General features: G+C 40.3%; 1 protein-coding gene across 1 annotated transcript; it reads right to left on the bottom strand.

Annotated features, from left to right (window-relative positions):
• Nucleotides 1-1,060: 1,060 nt before the first annotated feature.
• On the bottom strand, nucleotides 1,061-22,139 carry rassf9 (Ras association domain family member 9). Its single transcript, XM_074678008.1, has 2 exons — nucleotides 21,949-22,139; nucleotides 1,061-2,906 (listed from the first exon to the last, which is right to left on the bottom strand). Exons 1-2 carry the CDS (start codon nucleotides 21,993-21,995, stop codon nucleotides 1,670-1,672), a joined length of 1,284 nt encoding a protein of 427 aa, XP_074534109.1. The 5' UTR covers nucleotides 21,996-22,139; the 3' UTR covers nucleotides 1,061-1,669.
• Between the last annotated feature and the right edge of the window lie 1,544 nt (nucleotides 22,140-23,683).

The raw sequence follows: 23,683 nt of genomic DNA, 5'->3' as shown, positions 1-23,683 counted from the left end.
AACCATAGGAACTTCCCCCAGGAACTAGGGGCTTTTTGAAGAACTAAGCGGCTCTACTGGTCTTGTGGTGCAGTGCGATTACTTTTTTTTCCCCATTGTGCCAAGGTTTCTTTAGCAGTTGCAAACTTTGGTAGATCGACCAAAGTTCCTGCTTTCTTGGTTGCTTCAGATGCCTGTTACAGGATTCTTAGAACGACTCCTATGTGTGTTTTTCTTTGTGCCCCCTACTGGTCTGTTTTTTTTTCTCTCTTTGAAAATGCACCACGTCTTGCATTAAAGCTTTCATTTTTTTTGAGAATTTGGATAAATTTTTTGGAACTTTTTGCAATTTTTTAAAATTTTCAGTTTTTGGACATTCTTGAAAATTAAGTTGAAAAATTAATATTTTGCAAATTTCAAAAATTTTGTGAATTTTTTGAAAATTTTGCAAATGAATTAAACTCCATTTTTCAAAACTTTGCAATTTTTAAAATTTTGTGAATGTCTGAAAACTTTGCAAATAGATTAGATTCCGTTTTTTGTATGCAAGGTTTGAAGTTGGTTTCATTTTTAACTAATTAATCAATTTTTTGGGATAACAAGTTTCAGATGGCAGATTTTAGCTTTGAAAAGTTTTGTAATTTTTGGTATATTTTATAAATTTGTAAATTAGCAAATTTTTGAAGTTTTACATTTCTTAATTTTAAATTACTTTTGATTTTTTTTTAATAACTAAAAATTAATTTTAATTTTAAATAATTGATCATTTTTTTAAGATTACAGTTTTTGGTTTTAGTTTCTGCAAGTTTATGGAATTTATGCACTTTTCAATTTTTGTTTAATTTTTGAAAATATTTTTTTTCACAAAATGTGTTATTTTTATTTGAAAAAAATGCCATATTTTGAAATTTTTATTTTTTTGAAATATTATACAACTTATTGAAATTCAATCAATTTCTGACATTTATGACATTACATTTTTTAAAAAAAAATCTTTTTAAACTTGCAATTATTTAAAAGATAAAAAATTAATACATCAGATTTACAGTTTTATTAACACAAAAACCCTTGTTTAGATGATTATTTACAAGATTTTTTACTTTGTAAATAATTTTATCCACTTTTTGTCTTTATTGTGAAGATAAAGTAGATTTTGTGTCTCCTGAATGACTTTAATCCAGGTGAGCTGAGGAAAAATGGCTCCTATGAAAGTAAAGGTTGGTTACGGACCCCTGGTCTAAAGGTTCCTGGAACCTTTGGTTGAAAAGCATCTAATGTGCTCAGACACATCTTAGCTTGATGCTCATTGAGTAAGTCACGTGTTTTCTGTGAAATAAACAGGTCAGACGTTGGGGAAACCCAGCTGTCATGAACAGTGATTGACTGTTGTTGACGTATAACAGAGAAAGGAGGCGTTGCAGCTCCAGCGAGCAGCTTTGCTTTTGACTGAGACGCCTTGAAACTTCATAAAAAGTCATTTTTCATCAATCTTTACAAAGGAATGTTATATTTCAGTGTCAGTTCATATGAAATCAAAAAAAACAAGCTGCAGAAATGGCATCGACACACAGGTCAATCAATTGTTTGTCTCAGCTTCAGGATCCTGCTCCAAGTTTACTGACAAGACCTGGCAGGCGCCACCTGGAGCTAGTGCAGGAGGAAACCTTAGACGGCGGGGTCACCGGGTTGTTCAAACGTCTGTGTCCAGAGGGGGAGGGAAGTCCAGACACGGTGACAGCGAGTCCTGGCTGTGTGTGGAGCTAATCCCCGTGTCTGAGTCTGTGTCTGTCACGTCCAGCGGGGACAGGCTGTGTTTGAGTTTCACCGTCTGCGACACGCTGCACGGAGTCTCGCTCTGCAGAGGAGCAGGACTGAGCGGCGGCTCCTCCTCTCTGTCTGCGATCTGCAGGGAGTCCAGGTGAGCGGCCAGCTGCCAGCACTCCTGGTCCTTGGAGAGCAGCGAGGCCTCGTAGTGCTGCAGCTGCTTGTCGATCTCCGCCGCCTGGTTGTGGAGGGAAACGCCGGCGAAGAGGCTGCGCTTCAGTTCGTCCTGCAGCCTCTTGCACTCAGCAGCGTAGAACGACTCATCTGCCTCCGCGGGGGACCAGGAGGCCGCCGTGGCTCCTTCTTCTCCTCTGTCCTGGTTGGCCCTCCTCAGCTCGGCGTCTATGTCCTTGGAAAGCTGGAGGATCAGCTCCTGGTGCCTCTGAACCTGCAGCTCCAGCTGCTCCACTCCATCGCTGGTGTAGAGGAACTCCTGCAGCTGATCCTCGACGTCCGCCTCGAAGCCCTGACCACGCGACCTCTCTGAATCAGCGTCTTTCTGCCTCTGTGAGTCAAACCGCTCGATCTCCACGTCCAGGTCCCGCATGCGCTGGATCTGCTCTCGGATGGTGTGGTCCTGGTTGAGGATGAGCTGCACCATGCGGTCCACCTCCTCGGTTCCCGGGGAGCTCTTGCTCTCCTTGTGCAGCTTCTCCAGCTTCCTGAAAGCCTTCTTCACCATGCGCTTCTGCCTCTCAGCCGGCAGGGCCTGGCCATGCTGGGAGCGACCGTTGTCCCACCTCTTCGGCCTGGCCCCCTTGGACTTCCCGGCCTTCTTGGCCGGCTGAGGCACAAAATCGCTGGTTCTGAGGAGGACAAACTGGATGAAGGGTCTCTGGTCCCCCCAGGCGTACCAGAGTCTCAGGATCCTGGTGAGAGGAGGCAGAGCTCTCTCGAATCCCTTCCAGCGCTCCACCAGGCAGAAGTCTTTGGGCTCCCCGTGCAGGAGCCGCTTGCTCTCGGGGACCGTCTTGTGATCCTCCAGTAAGGCCTGGATCATATCCGCGCAGGTCGTGTGCTTTGTTACTCCGCAGACCACTTTCTCCTCGCCGCAGACGGTAACCTGAATCTCCTTCCCCACCACAGGCTCGGCGTCTTTTGTCCTGGGAAGGAGAGAAAAGAGACGCTTTTACAGTGACTGTAGCTCTAAGGTGTTAAACTCCTTCTTTACGGTTTATCTGTCAGGTACGTTAAAGTCTCAGGAGCCCAGGGGTAAAAAACAGAAACAGTTTGAGATTTCCTACATTTTAAAGCTTAGCATGAATTTGCAACTTCAGACCAACACAAGTGTCTTCAACCCCAAACAGAAACCGTGTGTGCAGCATGAACGAACGATTTCTATTGCTTTGTTCCTGCAGCTGTTGATAGACCAGGATCTGCTGTGGTGAAACACCAACTATCAGAACCACAGGGAGCAGCGTGCTGGTGGCGTGGCTTCACCACAAAAATGTGTTTACCCAAAAATATATACATGAAATAAAGTGAAAAGTGAAGTGGGGAAAAAAAATCAGTAAAACAAACACTGAACAGTTTATTCAAACTGAGCTTTTTCACTTCTTGAAGAAAAACTTTTCCACCCAGCTTTGATGGGATATGCACGCAGAGATTTCTGCAGGTATAAAAAATGTCGGTTTTATTTCATGTCAAAAATCACGTCAGCACAAGGGTTTAAAGACAGTTTAGCCTGGGAAAGGAAGCCACGTGTTGAAGTCACGTTGATGCTTACGCCTGAAACACACTGATATGAGCTCTGACTTTGAAAACGCAACTTCTGGTTGCCTTTTCAAAAAAACAAAAAAAGTTATTTATTTTTTTAATTTCTATTTATTTTTTTTCTAATTATTATTAAATATTTATCTATTTATTTATTTATATATATATTTATTTTTGTTAATGTCTTCTAACATTTTATTTCTTATTTTCAGAAAAAAACAGCATTTCTTTCTAATTTTGTTCATCCTTTCTTGGAACTGCAACTTTTAACTTCTTCATTTCTATTTTACTTTTTTGCACCCCCCAAATAAAAAAAAAGAAGAAAAAATATAAATAAATGAACAAAAAATAGAAATTATAATTAAATAAATAAATAAATAAAAATAATTAAATGAATAAATAAATTAAATAAAGTAAATAAAAAAATACATACAAAAATAGATATTGAAATAAATAAATACAATTTTCATCAGCACTCCCAGTTAAATTAATCTTCCTGTGGCCATGCTTACTATTGACAACTTCTTCTTAAACAAAACCCTGCTTAAAAAAAAACAAAAAAACAAACAAACACAAAAACTAAGGAAAAACAAAACAGAACAACCAACTCCCCCTCTGAAGATCATTCAATCCTTTTCTAAATCTCTCACGTCACAGAAAAGCTCCAGCCCGACATTAGAATGGTACCAACAGCTCTAACTACTGCACCACCACACACCACATCCTGAGGATGACTCCACTTTAGGTCCTGAGATTGAAAACATGCTGCTGAGGTGCTTGAAAGGAAAAATGAAAGAGGAAAACAAGTGAAATAGATACTCCTGAATTAGTTTTTGTCTTATTTTCAATAAAAAAATGTCTTTTAGACTCAATATGAGCCTGATTCACCTGACCAGTCAGAAAAAATGTTTGATTATAAGTTATTTAAAGATAAAAATGAGCTCCGAATTTTTTGCAACAGGCAAAAAAATCTTCCAATGCGACAAAAGAAAAGTTACTTGTATTACGACTTTAATCTTTATGTTGATTTTCTTTCCAAACTCAACATTTGTTCATTTTCATGTCATTTTTCATGTGAGTTTTATGTTTACAGAGACTGAAATAAAACAAACTAAACTCAAACTTCATTCTGATTTCAAGAAACTTGAAGAGCACATTTTTTTTCTTTACCCCTTCAGCAGATTTTTGTTCTCGTTTGTACGACCCTCCAGAGATAACAGGAAGTAGAGCGCTACGAGCCGTCCTCGTCAGCAGAATGTCTTCATTAAAAAGTCTCTGCCCCTCCACCTGAGCTGTTTTAAGAACACCGTATAAAAACTTGCAGAGTTTAAACGGTCTGAAGATGTCTAAAGAGGACTGAAGAGGTCTAAAGAAGTCTATTTTCTTCAACAGTTCCCTCTCCATGTCCCTCCATTAGATCGTGGAGCAGAAAACTTGACCGGCTCATTTGGTGCCCTGCTGTGATCCTATTAGACAGTTACTCATCGTCTCACTCATCGCTGATGATCGCTTAATGCTTCGGCGCTGAGCTCTTTAACCCCGAGGCACTCATTACCTTTCCGTCCTGATGTGAAACTTGCTGAAAAACTGACCTCTGATTGGCCGATGCTGCCCGTTTTTTACATGCCTAATGGACCACCGGTAATATCCAGGGCCTAATATCCAGTCATTAAACGATGGGCACTGGCAGCGCAGACATCCAAAACACGGGGAGGTAATCCAATAAGGTGATAACATTGCCAGACATTTCAATTTGATTCCAAGATAAAGAACGATGCATCATGTGGCCGTTAATCTGAAAAACAGGACGCAAAGAAATCCTAAATGTCAAGTTTGTGTCCCCGAGGAGTCAGTGACTGTCACTCTGAGGTTACATCAAGCTTTAACGTCTCTTTCAGTCTCTCATGAATTAAACTCTTATTAAAATACAAACTTATAATGAAGATCACTCGACAAAAACCCTCAAACCTTAGCTAGTCTGTTTGAGTCGTTTCTGGACAAAAATATCTCAGAACACCCAACATAAACCAAATTCAATAAGGAAGTTCAAGCTTTATCTTTAAATGGGAAAACTAAAATCCTAAATAAAAGACTTGGTTAGATGTAAGAACTAAAATAATCAGATAACTCATCTTGGCAACTCCTGCCTTTTTTGCTTGTAACATCTTGAAAAATAGCTTTTATCTCCACTTAAATACGCAAATGGGGCTTAAATACGGTTTAAAGCAGGAGTGTGTAACCTTTACTTTCATAGGAGCCATTTTTCCTCAGCTCACGTGGATTAAAGTCATTCAGGAGAAACAAAATCTACTTTATCTTCACAATAAAGACAAATAATTGTATAAAATGCAATACACAGTAAAAATCCTGTGATTAATTATCTAAACAAGGTTTTTTGTTTTTATAAAAATGTGTATGTGATGTCTCAAGTTTTTTATTTTTTAATAAATTTGCAAATATTTCTAAACATTTTTAAAAAATTGTAATGTCATAAATTTCAGAAATTTGCATACTTATTGAAATTTCACTAAATTACAAAATTCTAAAAAAAAAATAAAGGATATAAGAAAGAAAATGCAGAAATTTAGTTATTTCAAAAAATTGTCCGTTTCATGAATTAAAAAATTATAATAATAAAAATACAAATTAATTTATTAATAAAAATAGTACTTCAAAAATTTTCCTCATTTTTAAAAAATTATATTAAAAAAATAAGATAAAAAAATGCTAAATTCTAAAAAGGATTTAAAATTTTTTGCAAAATTTTAAAAATTAAAAACCTTGAAATTTGAAGAACATTTTTAAAAATTTAACAAAACCTTAAAAAATAAGGGGGATTTTTTAAAATGTTTTTAAAGTACGTCCAAAAGTTGAAAATTAAAAAAAAAAAAATTTCTATTATTGTTAAAAATCTAAAAAAAAAAAAGATATAAAGAATGTGCCAAAATGTGCTAGACTTGCAGAAATTTGGTTATTTTAAAAAATTGTCCGTTTCATGAATTAAAAAAAACATTTATAATAATAAAAATAAATTAATTAATAAAAGTACTTTCAAAGGATTTTCTGATTTTTAAAAAAATTTAATAAAAAAATGCAAAAATTCTGAAAAGGAATTAAAATTGTTTGCAAAATTTTTAGAAATTAAAAAACCTTGAAATTTGCAAAACATTTTTAAAGGATTACAAAAGTTAAAAAAAAATAGGATTTTTCTAATATTTAAAAAAAAATGTCTAACAGTTGAAAATAAAAAATATATATATATTTTTTTAATTATCAGTAAAAATCTAAAAGAAAAAAAAAGGTTTATCGAAAGATCTGGTGCATATTTAGTTATTGAGTCATAAGTTTTTATCATGTGTTAAAATAACAGTTTGTGTTGAAATAACACAGTTTGTGTTGATCATCAATACCCTCTGTAAGAAAAATTAAAAACAATCTCTTTATTACTGTAATAATTTTTTAAGCTACAAGGCGCCACTGCAAAGGAGTCAAAGAGCCACATGAGGCCCCAGAGCCACAGGTTGAAAACACTTGGTCTAAAGAGACTAGACCTGCCAGGATTTGAGTCTCTCAGTTTACATCCAAACAGGTGAATAAATCAGAATCAGGTGTTTGTTTTTCTGCGAAACGTCACGTTTGGGTCCAGGCCGCTGAAGTGAGAGGAAGCAGACTCACTGAAGGAGCTCTGTGTGTCCCTCCCCGCCTCCTACTGCTTTAGAAATCTCTCACCCTGTATGTTGCTATCAACAGGTGTTCTAGGTGTGGATGAGACTTGTTAATGATGCAACGTTTCATAACTTCAGGTTTGGATCACGATGTCACATGACCATTAACACAGCCTGTCTCTGATCACCTGCAGAGCTCGTGTCAGGCACATGCTGAGGGCAGAAAAGTTCGTTTTATGAGACAATCTTTCGTAATACACCTTGGGTATTTTCTGTCAGAAACTTTGGATTTTCCTCAAATTATTTAGTCAAATGCATGTTTCAGAGCCTGGTGTGCAGGCAGCTTGATGTGGCCCGCAGGCTGCTGTAGGCCCGGTGTAGATCTGGCTCTTTGCCTCGTCCCCTCTGATCGTTTCACATCCTAAGCCTTGCATCATGTAGCTGCAGTGTCTTCTTTCTCAGATCACTCTGCTTGGCTGCAGCCCACAGGAGGACGGCTCACTGAAGCACACCCAGATAAAACCGCCCGCAGGCCGACACCAGCACTGAGATGTATTAGGAACAGTTCAAGGACTTAAACGCTGCTTCATCTCACAGATCCAGATCTGACAGACTGATACTGACGTGTTTTCAGTTCCCACACAGCATGAAAACACACACACTCACACTCACACACTGATGCTTTGTGTACACTGGTGGTGAATAAGGTCTGAGGAATGCAATATGCACGCAGCAATGCCACAGACTGGTTAATGGTTATGGAGACCCTTGGAAAAGCAAATACCTGAACGCCCTGAGCTTTCAGAAACATCAAGCATGACGTTTGGGAGGTTTCAGCCTGCTCGGGAAAATCTGTGGAGGGATATACCTGCTCCACCACGCTGGTTTGATGGTTTGAGTATCCAACAAGTGGAAGGGAAAGAAAACAGGAAGAAGAGAGGGCTGGATGGAGCAGGTGTCGAACAGATGACACTTTTTTACATAACAGGACAGAAATATCTGTTTTTGATCAGACAGCGCTCATGTCCCTTCACACAGGTGAACAAACACCCTCCATAGACGGTTCAGCATCTCCCTGAAGCTGACCCACGACCTCAGCTGTGCAGGAAGAGGCCCGGAAACACCTGTATTTGTCCTGGTCCACAATCAGCAGCGCTCACACTACATCCTGCCGTGAGCAGGAAGGGAAAAATGAATTCCACAGCCGTCACCACGCTCCTGTTTTTAACTCTGCTGTAAGGTGGAGAAAGTGTCGACAGCAGGGGTGTAGAGCCAGAGCGTACCTGTGACGCACGCTGGATGTTCAGGGTACACATGCAGATTTTCCAACCTCTACGTGTTCATGTTTTAGAAATCCCTGAATCTGTCTTTAACTGATCAAACACTCTGTTCTAAAAATAGCACCAGATCTTCACCAGTTCATGATACAGGTCAGGTCAGAGGTCTGCCCATTGCTCCAGTTGTGTGCACAGACTTGCTAAAAAAGGGACGTGAAGCGTGTTTTCAAGAGTAAGGAGGGCACTCTGATGCACATTCTGACTCAAGGTGGCGCTAAATGAATGCTGGGAGAAGATGAGGTCAGACTTCTTATCGTATCATGATGTTGGATTTCTGCTAATGTAATTTTATAACCATTGGCGGGTCTGGACCTGTTAATGTTTTTGAAAAGTGTCTTGAGATAAGAGTGCACTTGAGCACACATTTTGACCCTAGAGCCAACTTCGGGAAGGGTTCCAACCCAAAAGTGCACTTAATCAGGCGTTTTGACCCAAAAGTGTACTTACGCAGGGTTTTTGACTCAAGAAATCTTGTAAGCAGACCCAAAAGGAAACTTAAGCAGATGTTTCAACCCAATCGGACTACAGCACAAATTTTGGCCCAAGCAGGCACTTTTTTCAAGTGTTTGACCCTAAATATACTTTCGCACATGTTTTGACCCAAGAGTGTACTTGAGCAGGCGTTTTGATCCAAAAGGGCACTGTAGTACGGTTTTGACCCAAGCACCACTTTTTTAAGTGTTTGACCCTAAAATGACTTTGGCACTTGTTTTGACCCAAGAGGGCAATTTCGCTGGCATTTTGACCTGAGAGGGCACTAAAGCAGGTGTTTTGACCCAAGAATGCACCTAAGAAGGCTTTTTGGCTCAAACCTCTGCTTAAGAGGAGAAACACCTGCTTCAGTGCGTTTTGACCCCAGTGCACTTAAGCAGGCTTTTTGACCCAAGAGTGTAATTAAGCGGACGTTTTGATCCAAATGGGGACGTTTTCAAGGGTTTAACCCTAAAATTACTCTGGCATGTGTTTTGACCCAAGAGGGCAATTTAGCTGGCATTTTGACCCAAGAGGACACTTAGGCAGACGTTTTGATCTAAGAGGGCAATAAAGGAGTTTTGACCTAAGAATGCACCTAAGAAGGCATTTTGACCCGAGAAACCTCTTAAGCAGAGGGTTTAGACCAAGAGTGTAATAAGCAGGTGGTTTGACCCAGTTGTGCACTTTGGCAGGGTTTTGACCCAAGAAATCACTTGAGCGGGTGTTTTGATCTAAAAGGGCACTCTAGCACGGTTTTGCTAGAAAAAAAGCAGGCACTTTTTCAAGTGTTAAACCCTAAATTTACTTTGGCATGTGTTTTGACCTAAGAGGAAAGTTAAGCAGGTGTTTCAGCCCAATTGCAATTTAGCTTGTGTTCTGTCCCCAGATAGCACTGAAGCAGGCGTTTTGACCCAAGAAACCATGTAATCAGAGGTTTGGACCCAAGAGTATATTAAGAAGGCGTTTTGATCCAAGAGGGCACTTAAGCAGGGTTTTGATCGAATGGCACTTACACATGGTAATGACCTAAAAGAGAGCACTTAAGCAGGCATTTTGACCCAAGTGAGCACTTAAGCAGGCATTTCAACCCAAGAATGCTCCTGAGAAGGCATTTTGACCCAAGATACCTCTAAAGCAGACGTTTTGATCAAATGACTTTGGCACGGTTTTGACCCAAGCTAGCAAGTTTTCAAGTGTTTGACCCTTAAATTACTTTGGCACTTGTTTTGACCCTACAGGAAAGTTAAGCAGGCATCTTGACCCAAGATGGCAATTTAGCTGGAAATTTGATCCAAGGGGGCTCATAGGCAGGCGTTTTGACCCAAGAAACCCCTTCAGCAGAAGTTTGGACCCAAGAGTGTATTAAGGAGGCATGTTGATCTAAGAAGTCAGTTTAGCAGGTGTTTTGATCCAAAAGGGCACTTTAGGATGGTTTTGACCTAAGAGGGCAATCAAGCTGGCATTTTGACCCAAGAAACCTTTTAAGCAGCCGCTTTGACCCAAGAGTGTAATTAAGCAGACGTTTTGATCCAATGACTTTGACACGGTTTTGACCCAAGCTAGCACGTTTTCAAGTGTTTGACCCTAAAATTACTTTGGCACTTGTTTTGACCCTACAGGAAACTTAAGCAGGCATTTTGACCCAAGGTGGTTTATTTCGCTGGAAATTTGATCCAAATGGGCAGGCGTTTTGACCCAAGAAACCCCTTAAGCAGAAGTTTGGACCCAAGAAATCTCGTAAGCAGACATTTTGATCCAAAAGGGCACTTAAGCACGGTTTTGACCCAAGCAAGCATGTTTTAAGTATTTGTTTCAAGTATTCATTTCAAGTATTACTTTGGAATATGTTTTGACCCAAGAGGAAACTTAAGCGGGCATTTTGACCCAAGAGGGCACTTTTTGTTTTGACCCAAGAAACCTCTTAAGTAGATATTTTGACCCAAGAAGTCACTTCAGTGCATGTTTTTCAACCACTGTGCCATAAAGGGGGTTGACCGCCTGTCCTGCTTCCCTCTTTTGCACACTACAGCATTACTCTGGCCTCTGACAGGTCTCCAGAGGGCTGGCAAGTTAGAGTGAAGGGGGTTGGTTGAGTAGGAAGCCTTAAGAAGACAGATTTTTCTGAAAAGATGGACAGTAAAAAGCATCAAAAATGAAAACAAAAAACAAACAAAAAAACATGAAAGCCCCTCTTTATAGTTTAATACTTAAAACAACCATCAGGGGGTTTACATTTTTGAGAAAAAGACCCTTAATATCACTCTTTAATAGGCTGGAGAATCAGAGTTAAGGAGCTAAAACAAACTGTTTCATACAGAGGCTAGAATAAACGTTTCATGAAACCCCAAATGTGCAAAAATAAAAGTGTATAGAGCCTCAGCCTGTTTCCCTCTGTAGCATCATCTTTTGTAAGGCACATACATGACATTAAAGGTTCACTCAGAAGTGGACGGGGCTTTAAGAGCAGACGTACCTCTCATCAGTTCAGGAAATGCTTCTTTAATGTATGTCCTGATATAATTAACATTTAGCTAAAGAAAGCAACGTGAAGGTCATGTTTCTGTCATACATGCTGAGCTTTAAGGGTCAGACTCATGGCTTTCATGGTGCCATCATCCTCACAGGGAATAAAGCTCAAAGGAGAAGCATGGCGTAGGTCTCATAGCTTGGTCTGTGTTTTTGTTTTCCTCTCTGTCTGACAGTGGAAACCTGGCAGTCCACTTCAAGTTTCTTAAACTTCTTTGTTGGACTCTGTTGGACAGCTCCAGTTGTGCTCTAACTCTTCCCCAGCATCACTGCAGGTCTGTCTGAGATTATAGGGGTTTAGTAAAAACAAGCAGGTAAAGGCAGAAATAACCTGAGACCTCTTGATTCTTTTATCTTCAGGGTTGTTTTTGTGTCTTATTTAAAGGCAGCCAATTCTATGATCCTCGATCCAGCCTTTTTGAAGTCTGTTGTCTTCTTCTGTCATGTTTTATTTATGTTTCATCACGTGTACAAATCTTGTGACATTCCTCTGAGCTGTAGCTTTAAGGGTTTATTTTTGGTAATTAGCAGATGTGTGCTAACAGAAACATGATACTACTGGCTGCATATACACTGTAACAGTTAACTTTAAACTCACGAGGATATTTCAGTCCTAAATTCTTGTGTTTAAATACATTACTGTACAAAAATTACTGTAAAATAACAGTAAAATATTGGCAGCCCTACTGCCTGTATTTTACAAAACAGTTAGTATTGTGATGGTATTTTATAACAGAAAGTGAGGAGGGATCATAGTGGATATAAGACCCTGCTGTACATTGATACATTGAACAGGGGGCACCAGCTGTCTGGGCTCTACCTGGCACGGACTGGCCGTCTGGGCTCTACATGGCACAGACTGGCCTCCTGGATCTACGTGACACAGGCTGACTGTCTGGGCTCTACATGGCACAGACTGGCCTCCTGGATCTACATGGCGCGGACTTGCTGCCTGGGCTCTACATGTTACTGGCTGACAGTCTGGGCTCTACATGGCACGGACTAGCTGTCTGGATCTTAATGGCACAGGCTGACTGTCTTGGCTCAACATGGCACAGACTTGCTGCCTGGGCTGTTCATGGCACGGACTTGCCGCCTGGGCTCTACATGGTACGGTCTTGCCACCTGGGTTCTGCCCGGCAAGGGGTGATTGTCTGGGCTCTATATGGCACGGACTAGCTGTCTGGGCTTCACATGGCCCCGACTGGCTGTCTAGGCTCTACATGGCATGGACTGATTGTTTCAGCTTCACCAGCAGCTTAAATGAGCTGATGCTTCTTCCAACTCCTTTTTGAACATGTCAAAATAGTTTCAATTGTTTTGGTTTTTTTTGTTGTTGTTGCTGTTGTTTTGTTATCCCTGGTTGTTTTTTTTCTCTATTATTTATTTTGTGTTTTTAATTTGTTCTTTTCTCTGTTGATTTTCTTTTTTTCTCTTCGTATTATTTTTACATGTTCGAAATAAAGCATTCATTCTATGAACCAGTTGTCTGTGCTTTACATGGTATGCACTGGCTGTCTGAGCTTACCATGGCCCAGACTAGCTGTCTCTTCTCAAAAGCAAAGAGCAGCTGTCTGTGCTTCAAATGAACCAGTTGTCTGTGCTCTACATGGCCCGGACATGCAGTCTGCGCTCAGCGGCACAGACAAGCTGTTTGTACTTTACATTTCCCAGAGATTTTTACAGAGTTTTCAAAATGTTTTTTTTAATAAATGAGATATGTTGATGGATTAGGGTTAGGACAGACATCTGGTCCATGCCATGAAGCACAGATAGCCTATGACCTTGGCCCAACATCTCAATGTACAGCAGGGTCTCATATCCACTGTGTTCCCTCCTCACTTACGGTTACAAAACACCATCACAACAAAAATTACTGTTATTTCACATTCATACTGTAATGCAAATTACAATTACTGTATACGAATGAAAAAAAGTAGTTACAGTATGTCACTGTGAGCATTTTGAACTGGTGACATGTGGCTTGCAGTTTAGCCTCTTTCTTCCCTTTGAGCACCAAAATACATTTACCGTGGCTTTAAACGAAAAGTGGCTTCAGGATGTGTTTACTGACACTTCACCAAAGCTTTTAGTCTCTGAGAAAATTCACATTTATTTCTATTAATCTGATGAAACACGCTGAGACACAGGGGAGCTGTGTGTCTGTTGTTTGTTACAACACGTTTGAACCCCCAGCCCACACTCGTCTGTGGTAACTTGCAGATTTACGACACAGAGGGATTTGTTGACGTCTTTAAAGATGTCATTATGAGTATTACAATGGACGGGTGCCATGCCACCACGGTGGGGCTGTAACCCGATCGTCTGAGGCAGAAACCTGCGCTGAAAGTTCAGATCGTTTAAATGTGGTTTCCTCCCACGTGTCTGAAGTCTCTCTGGGTTTCTCGGGTTAGGAGTTCAAACTGAGGTGAAGCGGCCGCGCTCAGGTTTCTTGGGGTTAGTGAAGTGTGAGATGCTGAGGTCTGACCCTCCCTGTGTTACTCACAGACCCCCACTTTAACAGGCTGCACTGAGCGTTTCCACTCTACAGCAAATGTTTGTTATTCTGATGGCACGTTTCCAATCAGCAGCTTCCAGTTCGTCATGAAATCAGATTTCTGTGACCTATCAGGGCGCCCTCATTTGCAGCTCAGTCCCACACTATGAATATCAATCAACTCCTCAAGTGACGGCCCTTATGAGTGTATCAGCCTGATGCTGTGTGCTGTGTTTGTCTTTTTCCTGTAGCAGATACCAGCAGTCTCATCTCAGGATGTTGTTTTTTAAAGCTAAAGTGATGCCAACAGCTACTTTTACTTCCGCCTGGATGCAGATGTGAAAATCCCAGCACGATTTTTGAAATTCAGAGTAAAGTTGCTCTATATTACTAATCTTAAAGAGGGGGTATTGCGCTTTTTTCAGTCTTTATTTTGACCCTCTGGTCCCTGTAGTATCTTTACATGATTCACAGCTCAAACAAATCCTTTTTTTCTCCCTTATTTCAGCCTTTGTTTTATAGCTGCTGTATCTTTAAGATTCCCCACTCCACAAACCCCCTTCACTCTGATTGGCCAGCCCTCTAGAAGCCTGTCAGGAAGCAAAGCTATGAGCAGACCTTTGTGTTTGAGGCCAGTCCCCCCAGTGAACCATGAACCAGTTAAGGCCAAGGACTGTAGAAAATATGGGCATAGTCCCTGCCACGGAGCTGATCATTGGTGGAGACCATATTGGATTTGACATGGGCTGTGAGCTGAGCTGCTCCTTTGATTGGACAAACTCCTGGTTCCAGTATCTTCCAAACTACTGCGTTAGTACACAGGCGAAACAGTGCAGTACCACCAGAAGCCATGGGGGCAGTGTTGCTGTTACTACCCGATTCTAGTGAGACGCGAAGAAGAAATAACAAAGAAACTTTTTGATGAAAAACTTTGCGAGGTTGAGGAACTTCTGCTTCTGCTTTTATGTGTTTTTGTCATAAACTTTTGACTCTGCGCTGCCGCCCCCTGGTGGATGTATTGGTTAACAGCAACACCAAAATAAGGACGTATGGAAGTATGAGAGCAGTGACAGTGACATCGTTTGAACCTGAACTTTTCAGCAAGTCTCACGAAGATCTCTTGTGAAAATCTTATCTGTAAAATAACAACCTGGATGTTTTTATTAGTATTATTCTAATAATGACAAACTATATATTTTCCCCCTTATATTTTAATGGAAAAAATTTGGTTTTATTTTTTTTCTGTCTTCAGTCAGAGTCAAATTGATGTAAAACAACAATTATAATCGGCAGCTAAATTTGTTGCTTGTTTTATAGGGGTTTATTTCCCTATTATTAATCTAATGTTCTTAACTAGAATTTGTAGGAAAATTGTATTCGTTTTATGTAGCGTATGCAGCTGTTCCCTGTTCCCTCCTCACTCATGGTTGCAATAATTTAACAATGAACTGGTTTTTGATCAATGACAGATTTTTGAAACAAAAAAACTCCAAACAGAACCCTTGCTTTTCTCCTGGAAACACTTTCCTCTCATGCGTCACTGGTCACTTTGTCCACCATTAGTTCGTGTCCTAAATTTCCCATTTTCCTGTTTTTTCAAGGGATGCACCGATCCGATCCTGGTATTAGATATCGCCACTGATCCAGCCTCTCAAAGCTGGATCAGGTATCAGTGGGAAAAGATCAGTCCAAATTTGACACTAAGGCTTAATTATGTTTTGGTCTACAACGTATAAAATTTTACAATCAAATAGTAAGTTCTGTAAATTCTGGAGCATTTTTTAACAAAAGTTCTGTTAAACAATTTAACACTTTTAGTTAAAATGAATATTAACTTCAGTAATTCAATAAGCACTCATTATTGTCTTTATTATTATTACTATTATTTAACACTGGTATTGGATCAGGATCGGTATTGATTGATTGATACTCAAAGCCCAAGTATTGGTATCGACCGGGACCAGAAAAGCATACCTAGTTATTTCACAGCAAAGCCATTTTTGTTGTGACAGAGCTTGTAACCGTGAGTCAGAAGGGAACACAGTGGATACAACACCCTGCCGAAGAGGGGGCACAGTATGTCTGTGCTCCATGGCACAGACTGGCTGTGTTTGCTCCACAGCGCAGACTATGTATCCAGTGATGTTTGAATTATGTTTTGTGTTCATAAACAAGATGTGTTGATGGACTATGCCATGTTGTTCAATTTTGATATTGGTGTAATAAAGATTACACAGCCCGTCTGTGCTGTGTTGTACAGACAGCCCTCCTCACACATGGTTACATTACGCCATGGCAACAAAAAGTATTTTGCTGTAAAATAACAGCATTTTTCAGCATAACTCTATTCTTTGTCACTACAACGATGGTGTTTGATTGTGACAATTTAGGAAAAACCTGTAAAATAATGGTATTTTTCTGCAGAAGCCTTAATGAAAATTTCTGTAAATGTCATGTATCTGCACTTCATTTGAATTAGGATGTTTTATTTTAACTCAAACGTTTTTTAGCCACTCATTTACTTTTTTTAAGATCTACCAAACCTAAATCTATTTAAATCAATCAGAATCTATACGTTAGCTAATGCTGGGCTATCATTTCCTCAGAGCATCTTGTCTCTATTCTCAGACACCAAGCTTTCTTCACTCAGTTATTTTGGGTTAATCGTGTTCGACCAAACCAACAGTTTCATGCTAACGTTGCTAACTTCCCTCAGTAAGTGTTCAAACCAACCTTAGACCATCTGATAAAAATGATATCTTAAATAAAAAGCATTTTTGGAGGATGCGCTCCAAGATATGGTGTAAAAATAGACTTTGTGTTCCTTTTCTCACGATAACGCAGATATCTGTGAGCGGCTGAGTGTAAACACAGAGTCTGCTGAGGTTTATTTGGACGGGAGGTAAACAGAGAGTTCAGTGGAGCAGATACAGGAGGTGCTTCCTCCCGCTCTTATCTCAAAGAGGATGAGGGACCGTCGAGGAAACAACATCACTTTTCTATCTGGACGTGTTGATCTCTGGGATGACTCCTGATCTGATAGGAATCTGTGAGCAGAGACACAACACACCCCTTCCTCTTCTCTCCTCTTCCTCTGGGAAATCACCTCCCTCCCTCCCCCCTCCTCCTCCTGAGTCACTAATAAGGCTTTAGCTCCTCCACTTACTCTCTTTTAACACAACACATGCATTGAGCTGCTTCCTGGTGGCGTGCTAATTTGTGTTTCTGCGGCTAATTGCTCGTGTGTGCACAATGCCGCCGCGCTCTTATTGTGTCATAACGACAGGATTAAGCTGGAGCTGTCATTGCTGCAGCCACATGTGTCACACGCTGGCAACCAGTCATTTAAAGCCTGTAAGTGCTGTCTCACTGCACCGCGGTGTGCACCGCTCTGCAGTGACGCCAAAACGCCGTTTGTCAGCTGCAATTATCAGTTTGATTCAGAGAGTTTTGATGTAGCAGCGGAGTGTTAGAAATGAAAAGATGAAGTGGAGGCAAACTCCCACTTTAATGTCTCAGGAGCCTGAAATCAAGTGTTTGACATATCTGCAGATCTAAACACTCGAGGTAATTACAGAGGCCGCCTGGTAATTACTACACAACATGAAAAAACGAAGACATCCACAGGAGACAGCTTCAGTCAGACTGTTTGAAGTCATCAAAGATAACTCAGCTCCGTGTGTGTGTGAGTGTGTGTGTGTCCAAAAACATCCATTCTGCTCCTGGTGCCACTGTCAAACAGCAATTTAGCATAAAAGACGTTTTATTACTGAACTGGATCCAAACCTAGGTGCTAAATCTGAGCCTTGATAAGAAAAGCTGCTGAAAAAAAAAAGTCTTAACCCACAATTAAAGCCTCCCTGATCCTGATCCTGGCACCAGGAGCAGAGCCAGGGATCGGATCGTGACCTAGATACTCTCCCCCCTCCAAAAAACACCAGAAACTTTGTTTACCAACTCTGCACAACAACGTTAGCAGCCAACAAGCTCCAAATAGCATCACTGATTCAGTAATAGAGGACAGCTGGTGGCTCTGTGGAGCTAATTTCACACATTTTTCAAAGTCAGAGCTGCAGCAGAGAAGAAAGGTAACCGAGAGGTGAAGGAACAGCTAGCTCCTCCAACAAATAATCTTCCATTTTGACTAATCAAATTGCAAAATGCTCAGAAAGTTCACGGCAGTTTTGCGTGTATCACTCCAATTTCTAACCCTCTTACTTTTTTAAATATTCAACAATAAATTGCATTATTAGCTTATTCTCTGAAATTCGCAGTTTGATGTATGGAGTTTGTTTTTATACATTATGAATTAGTTATTGTACATGGGTAAAAATATATTTTAACAGGAAATAACTGTAGATCGATTTGTTTCCTAAAATAATAAAAAAAATACCATGAAATTACTAGGGATGGGTACCGAATTAGGTACTTTTATAGGTACCAACCGAATTCTGTCAAAAGTACCAGGTACCGATTCATGAAAAATCAAAAGGTACCATGTTTAGGTACCTAAATGCATCCTTGTGACTGTGAGGGAGTGGAAGAGAAGGTAATTTTCATGCTGGCCATGAACACAGCATTGCAAGGTTATATATTGAATAATTAATATGTGAAGTTAAAGAAATTTGAGATTTTATTACCACTAACTTTTATTAAATTGACATTTTTTATCACATGAACACAAAAAAGTACCGGAAATTGGTACCGTTGAGCACCGATACTGATTGCCAGGTACCAGGCATTGGTACTGTATCTGTTCAATTGTGAAAGGTACCCATACCTAGAAATTACAGAGATACTGATCTGAATGTGTTTGACTGAAGTTATGTGTAATTTTACAGTATTATGGACATTTATCTACTGGGAAATATGCTTCATTAATTTTGACTCTAAAATCTACACCTGAATTTTTACAGTTATTTCACGTAGTTCTGTGTTTTACAGTGTTAGACTGTAATTGTAAGGTATTCCTCTACTTTGCTTTTACTGGTTTTCTTTTACATGTTTTTTTTAATAGAGTAGAAATGAATGGAAGCTGATCCGTCACCATGGAAACAAGACAGTCCCCTCCATCTTTCTCCTGCTTTTTAACGTCCAAATTCAACCAACAAATTCATCCAATCCCCTGTGTCCCTCGCTTCACACCGTGCTGCCCATGGTCCCACCTCGTCCTTCCCCACTACCCCTCTCACGTCAGCTAGCTGCTCAGCTACCGAAGCGTCATGGAGCCAGAGATGACTGAAACCAGGAAGCTGTTACTGTTACCCTCCACAGGGAAGGGAAGAAAACGAAAAAGTTTGGAGGAAAAGGCTGAAGCAAGGAAGAATTATGAGTGATACAGGTGCCAACAGAGACTGAATATTGGAGAAATGTACGAACGGTGGAAAAAGCTGCAGAGGGATTCGGGACTGAAGACTGACGCTGAGACAGCTGAGTTTCTGTTGAACAGGTAATGACTTTGTTTCCCACAGTGGGAGATGTCAGCTGAATAACTCTGGTTAGTCTGAGCCTGTACTGGCTAATGACTGAACGCTGCTGGTCTGAACGGGTCGGCTCTGTCAATAGATGTTAGCATAAGTTAGCCACACATCTTTAGCATCGTAAACTGAGCTGGTGAAGACACGCAGAGAAAGGTAAAGCCCCGCCCGCAGTCGGCTCTGCTCTGATCAGCTGGCAGTGGCAACACCAGACCTGCTTTACCGGCTAATTCATGGTTTTATCGCGTCGGTCCAATTGAAAAAGCTACCTCTGTGTGTTACAAGGAGGATGACTGTCTGTTTGTTACATTTTCTGCCAGCCGGCTTCTTGCTCTGTCGGAGGGGGCGTGTTGTTAGGAGGCGAAGAAGGGCGATACGATCTGGGGGGCGGGATCTTGGAGGGGAGGGGTGAGTGAGGCTGCGTTTTTCAAACGTGTCTCATCAGCCAAGCTGGGTTTCAGATCGTAGACCAAAGCTTTAAGTTTGCAAATAGTATACACATTTTTAAGAGAGTATATCTTACTATACTTGGATTAAACTTATATGATACAAAAAAAAAAAAAAGAGTCTAATAGTCACTTCCTGTGACACACTGAGTGTAAGCTTTACTTCCTTTATCAAACAAAGAGGCTTTAAGGAGTTTCTAAGTGATCTTGAAAAAGTCTCTCTTCTAGAAATCTGCCTGATTCTAACCCACACTTTAAAATTAGATCATTAACACAAATATGACAGGTTACTTCAAAATGCTTCTTCTTAGCTTCCTGATCAAGTCGAGTAAGACTGGATTGATTTACGGCACGTCTAAGTCTCCATGACAACACCACGCCAAATACTGGCTGATGAAGTTTCGATTTCTTTTGGATTTCTGTGATTAATTTTGTAGTGATGGTGGACACTGGAGCCTAACTGTCAGACAGAAAAAGGACAGAAGAGCAGAAGAAAGAGAAACAGGAGAGAGATAGAGCACAGGCTAAAGGCTAAAAGAGCTAATCTGTTTGTGCTAATGTTGGCTCCAACCCACAGTCAGCAGTTATTCTGCAGTGGTCTGTTCAAACTTGAGAGTCTATCAATAAAATGAAGAGCCAGGTTACGTTAGCTCTGATTGGTAGATGACTGGTACATTAGCCTCACAGCAATTAGCTGCTAGTAGAGCTACATATAGCCAACTACTGATAACGGTACAAACTTATGCTTCGATACCTCACCTCTAGACTTTGTTAAGTCACATTTTTACAACAGTGTGTGTGAGACTCCGGGCCACAAGGTGGCACTACAGTCACATTAAAACAGATCCTCCCCATAAGCAGCTTTAAGTAACTTAATCAAATTATCTTTTTTTTGTAAAGGATGAAAAGGACCATGAAACCTGAGGAGATTTAGTTAGTTTGATGTGTTGTGCATGGACGGTTAGCTCGTTTTACTTCAGCAGAAACATGAAGGAGCAAAAATCTTTGGATGAGTTTCACTTTAGGTGTTTAAACATGTAAATAAAACCATTTAAGTTCTTTTAGTGAGCGCTAACAGATATCTGTGCTCAAACTTGGTTCAAAATTAGATCTAAGGTTTTTCTTTTCCCTTAAGATGTCGAACTTTTAGCACTGGGACGATATGCTTTTCTTCTGATTTGATTCTTTTACGATTTTTCAAAATCTCCCATTTTAGTGACTTTTAATTTGCTCTTCTTACATTAAACCATGTTAAAAAGTTGAATGATGATGTCTACAGACTATATCAGGAGCAATATTTTCCCCCAAAAGAGTCAGAGGAAAACATTTCGCCCTCTGCTGGAGAAAAGCGGTAATTATTTTTTCCAACTTGGCTTATAAACAAAGACTTAAATTAAGGATTTAGATTTTAAAAAATGTCCCACCTCTCCTAACTTTGTCACTTTAGCTTCAAACTTTAGCTTGTTATCACTTCTGGAGGTCATTACCCAGCTGCAGATGAAAGTGAGACAAAGACTTCACTGTTTACTCTAAATCATGAACCCTGCGCACAGAAACACCACAGGACACACTTCTTCTCACGCCAAGAGGATTTCTGAAGGTGTCAGAGGCCGATGGTGATGAGTGCTGAGCTGAGCAGAAAGGTGAAGTGTGTTTGGATTCAGGTTGTGCAAGTTTGGCTGCTGAACTGTTACAGAAAAGATTTTAAAATAAATAAAAATGTCCTCAAAGTGTGCTGAAAGATGGGATTCAAGTCGTTAACTGATGAAATGAAGTTTTAAACTTGTTTGGAAAAGTTTTCAGAGACTTTTTTCCTCACTCTAACCCAAGTAAAGACTGCTAATTGAAGTTTTTTTTAAGTATAATTAAAGAGTTTAAAACATAACAGTATCTTTATTCTGCCCTCATTCGCCTGCGCACCCATAAACCTGATTTACGCACAACCTGCGTCGTGCGTAATCTTCCCTCCTCGACCGCTCAGCTCAAACTCCGTCACTCTCATCGAGTTACCTGTTCTTCAGTCGAGCCTTCAGGAAGTTCTTTCCAAACGGAGCCATGTCTGAGGAGCGCGAAGAGGACGGAGCAGAGATCCAGGAAAAAAAAAGCGTTACAGTCCCAGCAGCATGGCAGGCGGCGCGTCGTCAAACACTCTGAGGACAGAGTTTGAGAAAAGTTGAGCGCTGTCCCGACTCCAACTCCGCGGCCCGTCCCATCCGAGGAGGAGGAGGAGGAGGAGGAGGAGGAGGAGGAGGGAGGTGTTTCCCAGACCTCTCTGAGGTTTATTGGTGAAGCTCTGCCCCCCTCCACCTGCAGGAGCGGAGAAGTAAATGCTGGAAAAGTCAAAGTCTCAGTGATTGACTGACAAATGAAAGTTAAAGTTTTCCCAAACATATTTACTCCTTATAAAACAGAAATTAGTCTTTTTTTAATCAGTGTGATCATTGGATGAAACTATCATAAAATAAATTCATCCTACAGAAAAAGAAAGTCTGACTTTATTGAAAATAAAGGACTAATTTATCTTACAGGAGAGCAAACACAAATATTTTCCAAGTTTATGAACAAGACTTTCTATAAGATTCTTTTTTTATTGATGGAATAACAACAAACACACAGACTTACACTGTAAAAAATTCATGGGAAAATAACAGCTAAAATCTGGCAGCAGAAATGTCCTAATCTTCTGGCCTGGAGTTTCACGAACACTTTAGTAAAAACTGGAGTTTTAACCAGGCGTGTGTTTGTTTTGGAACAAATTTTCTTTGTTCAACTTTGTCAGTTTGTAGCGTAGTTTAGCAGCTGCTATATTTCTCTCTCCTCACAGCCCGGTGCTCTGAGACGTGTCTGTAACGTGTAACGTTAGTGAATCCTGGTTCTGTCCTACCAGAGCTCATCTACCAACTCCAACCTCACCAAGCAGAGCTAACGTAACCTGGCTCTTCATTTTATTGATAGACTCTCAAGTTTGAACAGACCACTGCAGAATAACTGCTGACTGTGGGTTGGAGCCAACGTTAGCACAAACACATTAACCTGGGTTCAGCATTTAGCTTGTGTCTTAGCCTTTAGACTGTGTTTGGGCCTTTGGCCCCAGTTTTAGCATCCTTTGAGGCCTTTATCTCCTGTTTTAGCCATTAGCTTGGTTTTTTTTTTTATCATTTAGCTTTTGTTTTCACCTTTAGCTCCTGATTTAGCCGTTAGTTCATATTTAAACATTTAGCTCCTGTTTAAGCTTTGAGCTTTATGCTCAATTTTTAGAATTTTACCCATGTCTTAGCCTTTAGCCTGTGTTTGGGCCTTTAGCTCCAGTTTTAGCATTCAGCATCCTTTGAAACCTTCATCTTGTGTTTTACCATTATCTCCTGTTTTAGCTTTTATCTCTGGTTTTAGCCTTTAGTGGGTTTGGGCCTGTAGCTCCAGTTTTGCTCTTAAGCTTGAGTTTTAGCATTTAGCTTTTGTTTCCACCTTTAGCTCCTGTTATAACCTTTAGCTTGTTTTTAAAAATTTAGCTTCTGTTTCAGCATTTATCATTAAGCTCATTATTTAGCCTTTAACCTACATTTTAGCCCTAAGCTTGTGTTTGGGCCTTTGGCTCCAGTTTTAGCATTAAGCATCCTTTGAAGCATTTATCTAGTGTTTTAGCATTTAGCTTTTGTTTTTTGCCTTTAGCTCTTGTTTTAGCCTGAAGCTTTTTTTTTTTTTTTTTTTTTTTTTTTACCATTTAGCTCCTTTTTTCAGCCTATAG

Source organism: Halichoeres trimaculatus, unplaced genomic scaffold, assembly GCF_033239565.1.
Source record: "Halichoeres trimaculatus isolate MK-OKI-2021-1 unplaced genomic scaffold, fHalTri1.1 fHalTri1_scaffold_10, whole genome shotgun sequence".
NCBI classification, from domain to species: Eukaryota; Metazoa; Chordata; class Actinopteri; order Labriformes; family Labridae; genus Halichoeres; species Halichoeres trimaculatus.
The sequence above is the reverse complement of the archived record's forward strand: the minus strand, read 5'-3'. Positions and strand labels throughout refer to the sequence as shown.

Coding starts and splice junctions, on each gene's coding strand:
- rassf9 (XM_074678008.1), bottom strand. CDS start 21,995: ATGGCTCCGTTTGGAAAGAACTTCCTGAAGGCTCGACTGAAGAACAG. Junction 2,907..21,948: donor AAGGCTCGACTGAAGAACAG/GTAACTCGATGA, acceptor TCTCCTTCCCAG/GACAAAAGACGCCGAGCCTG.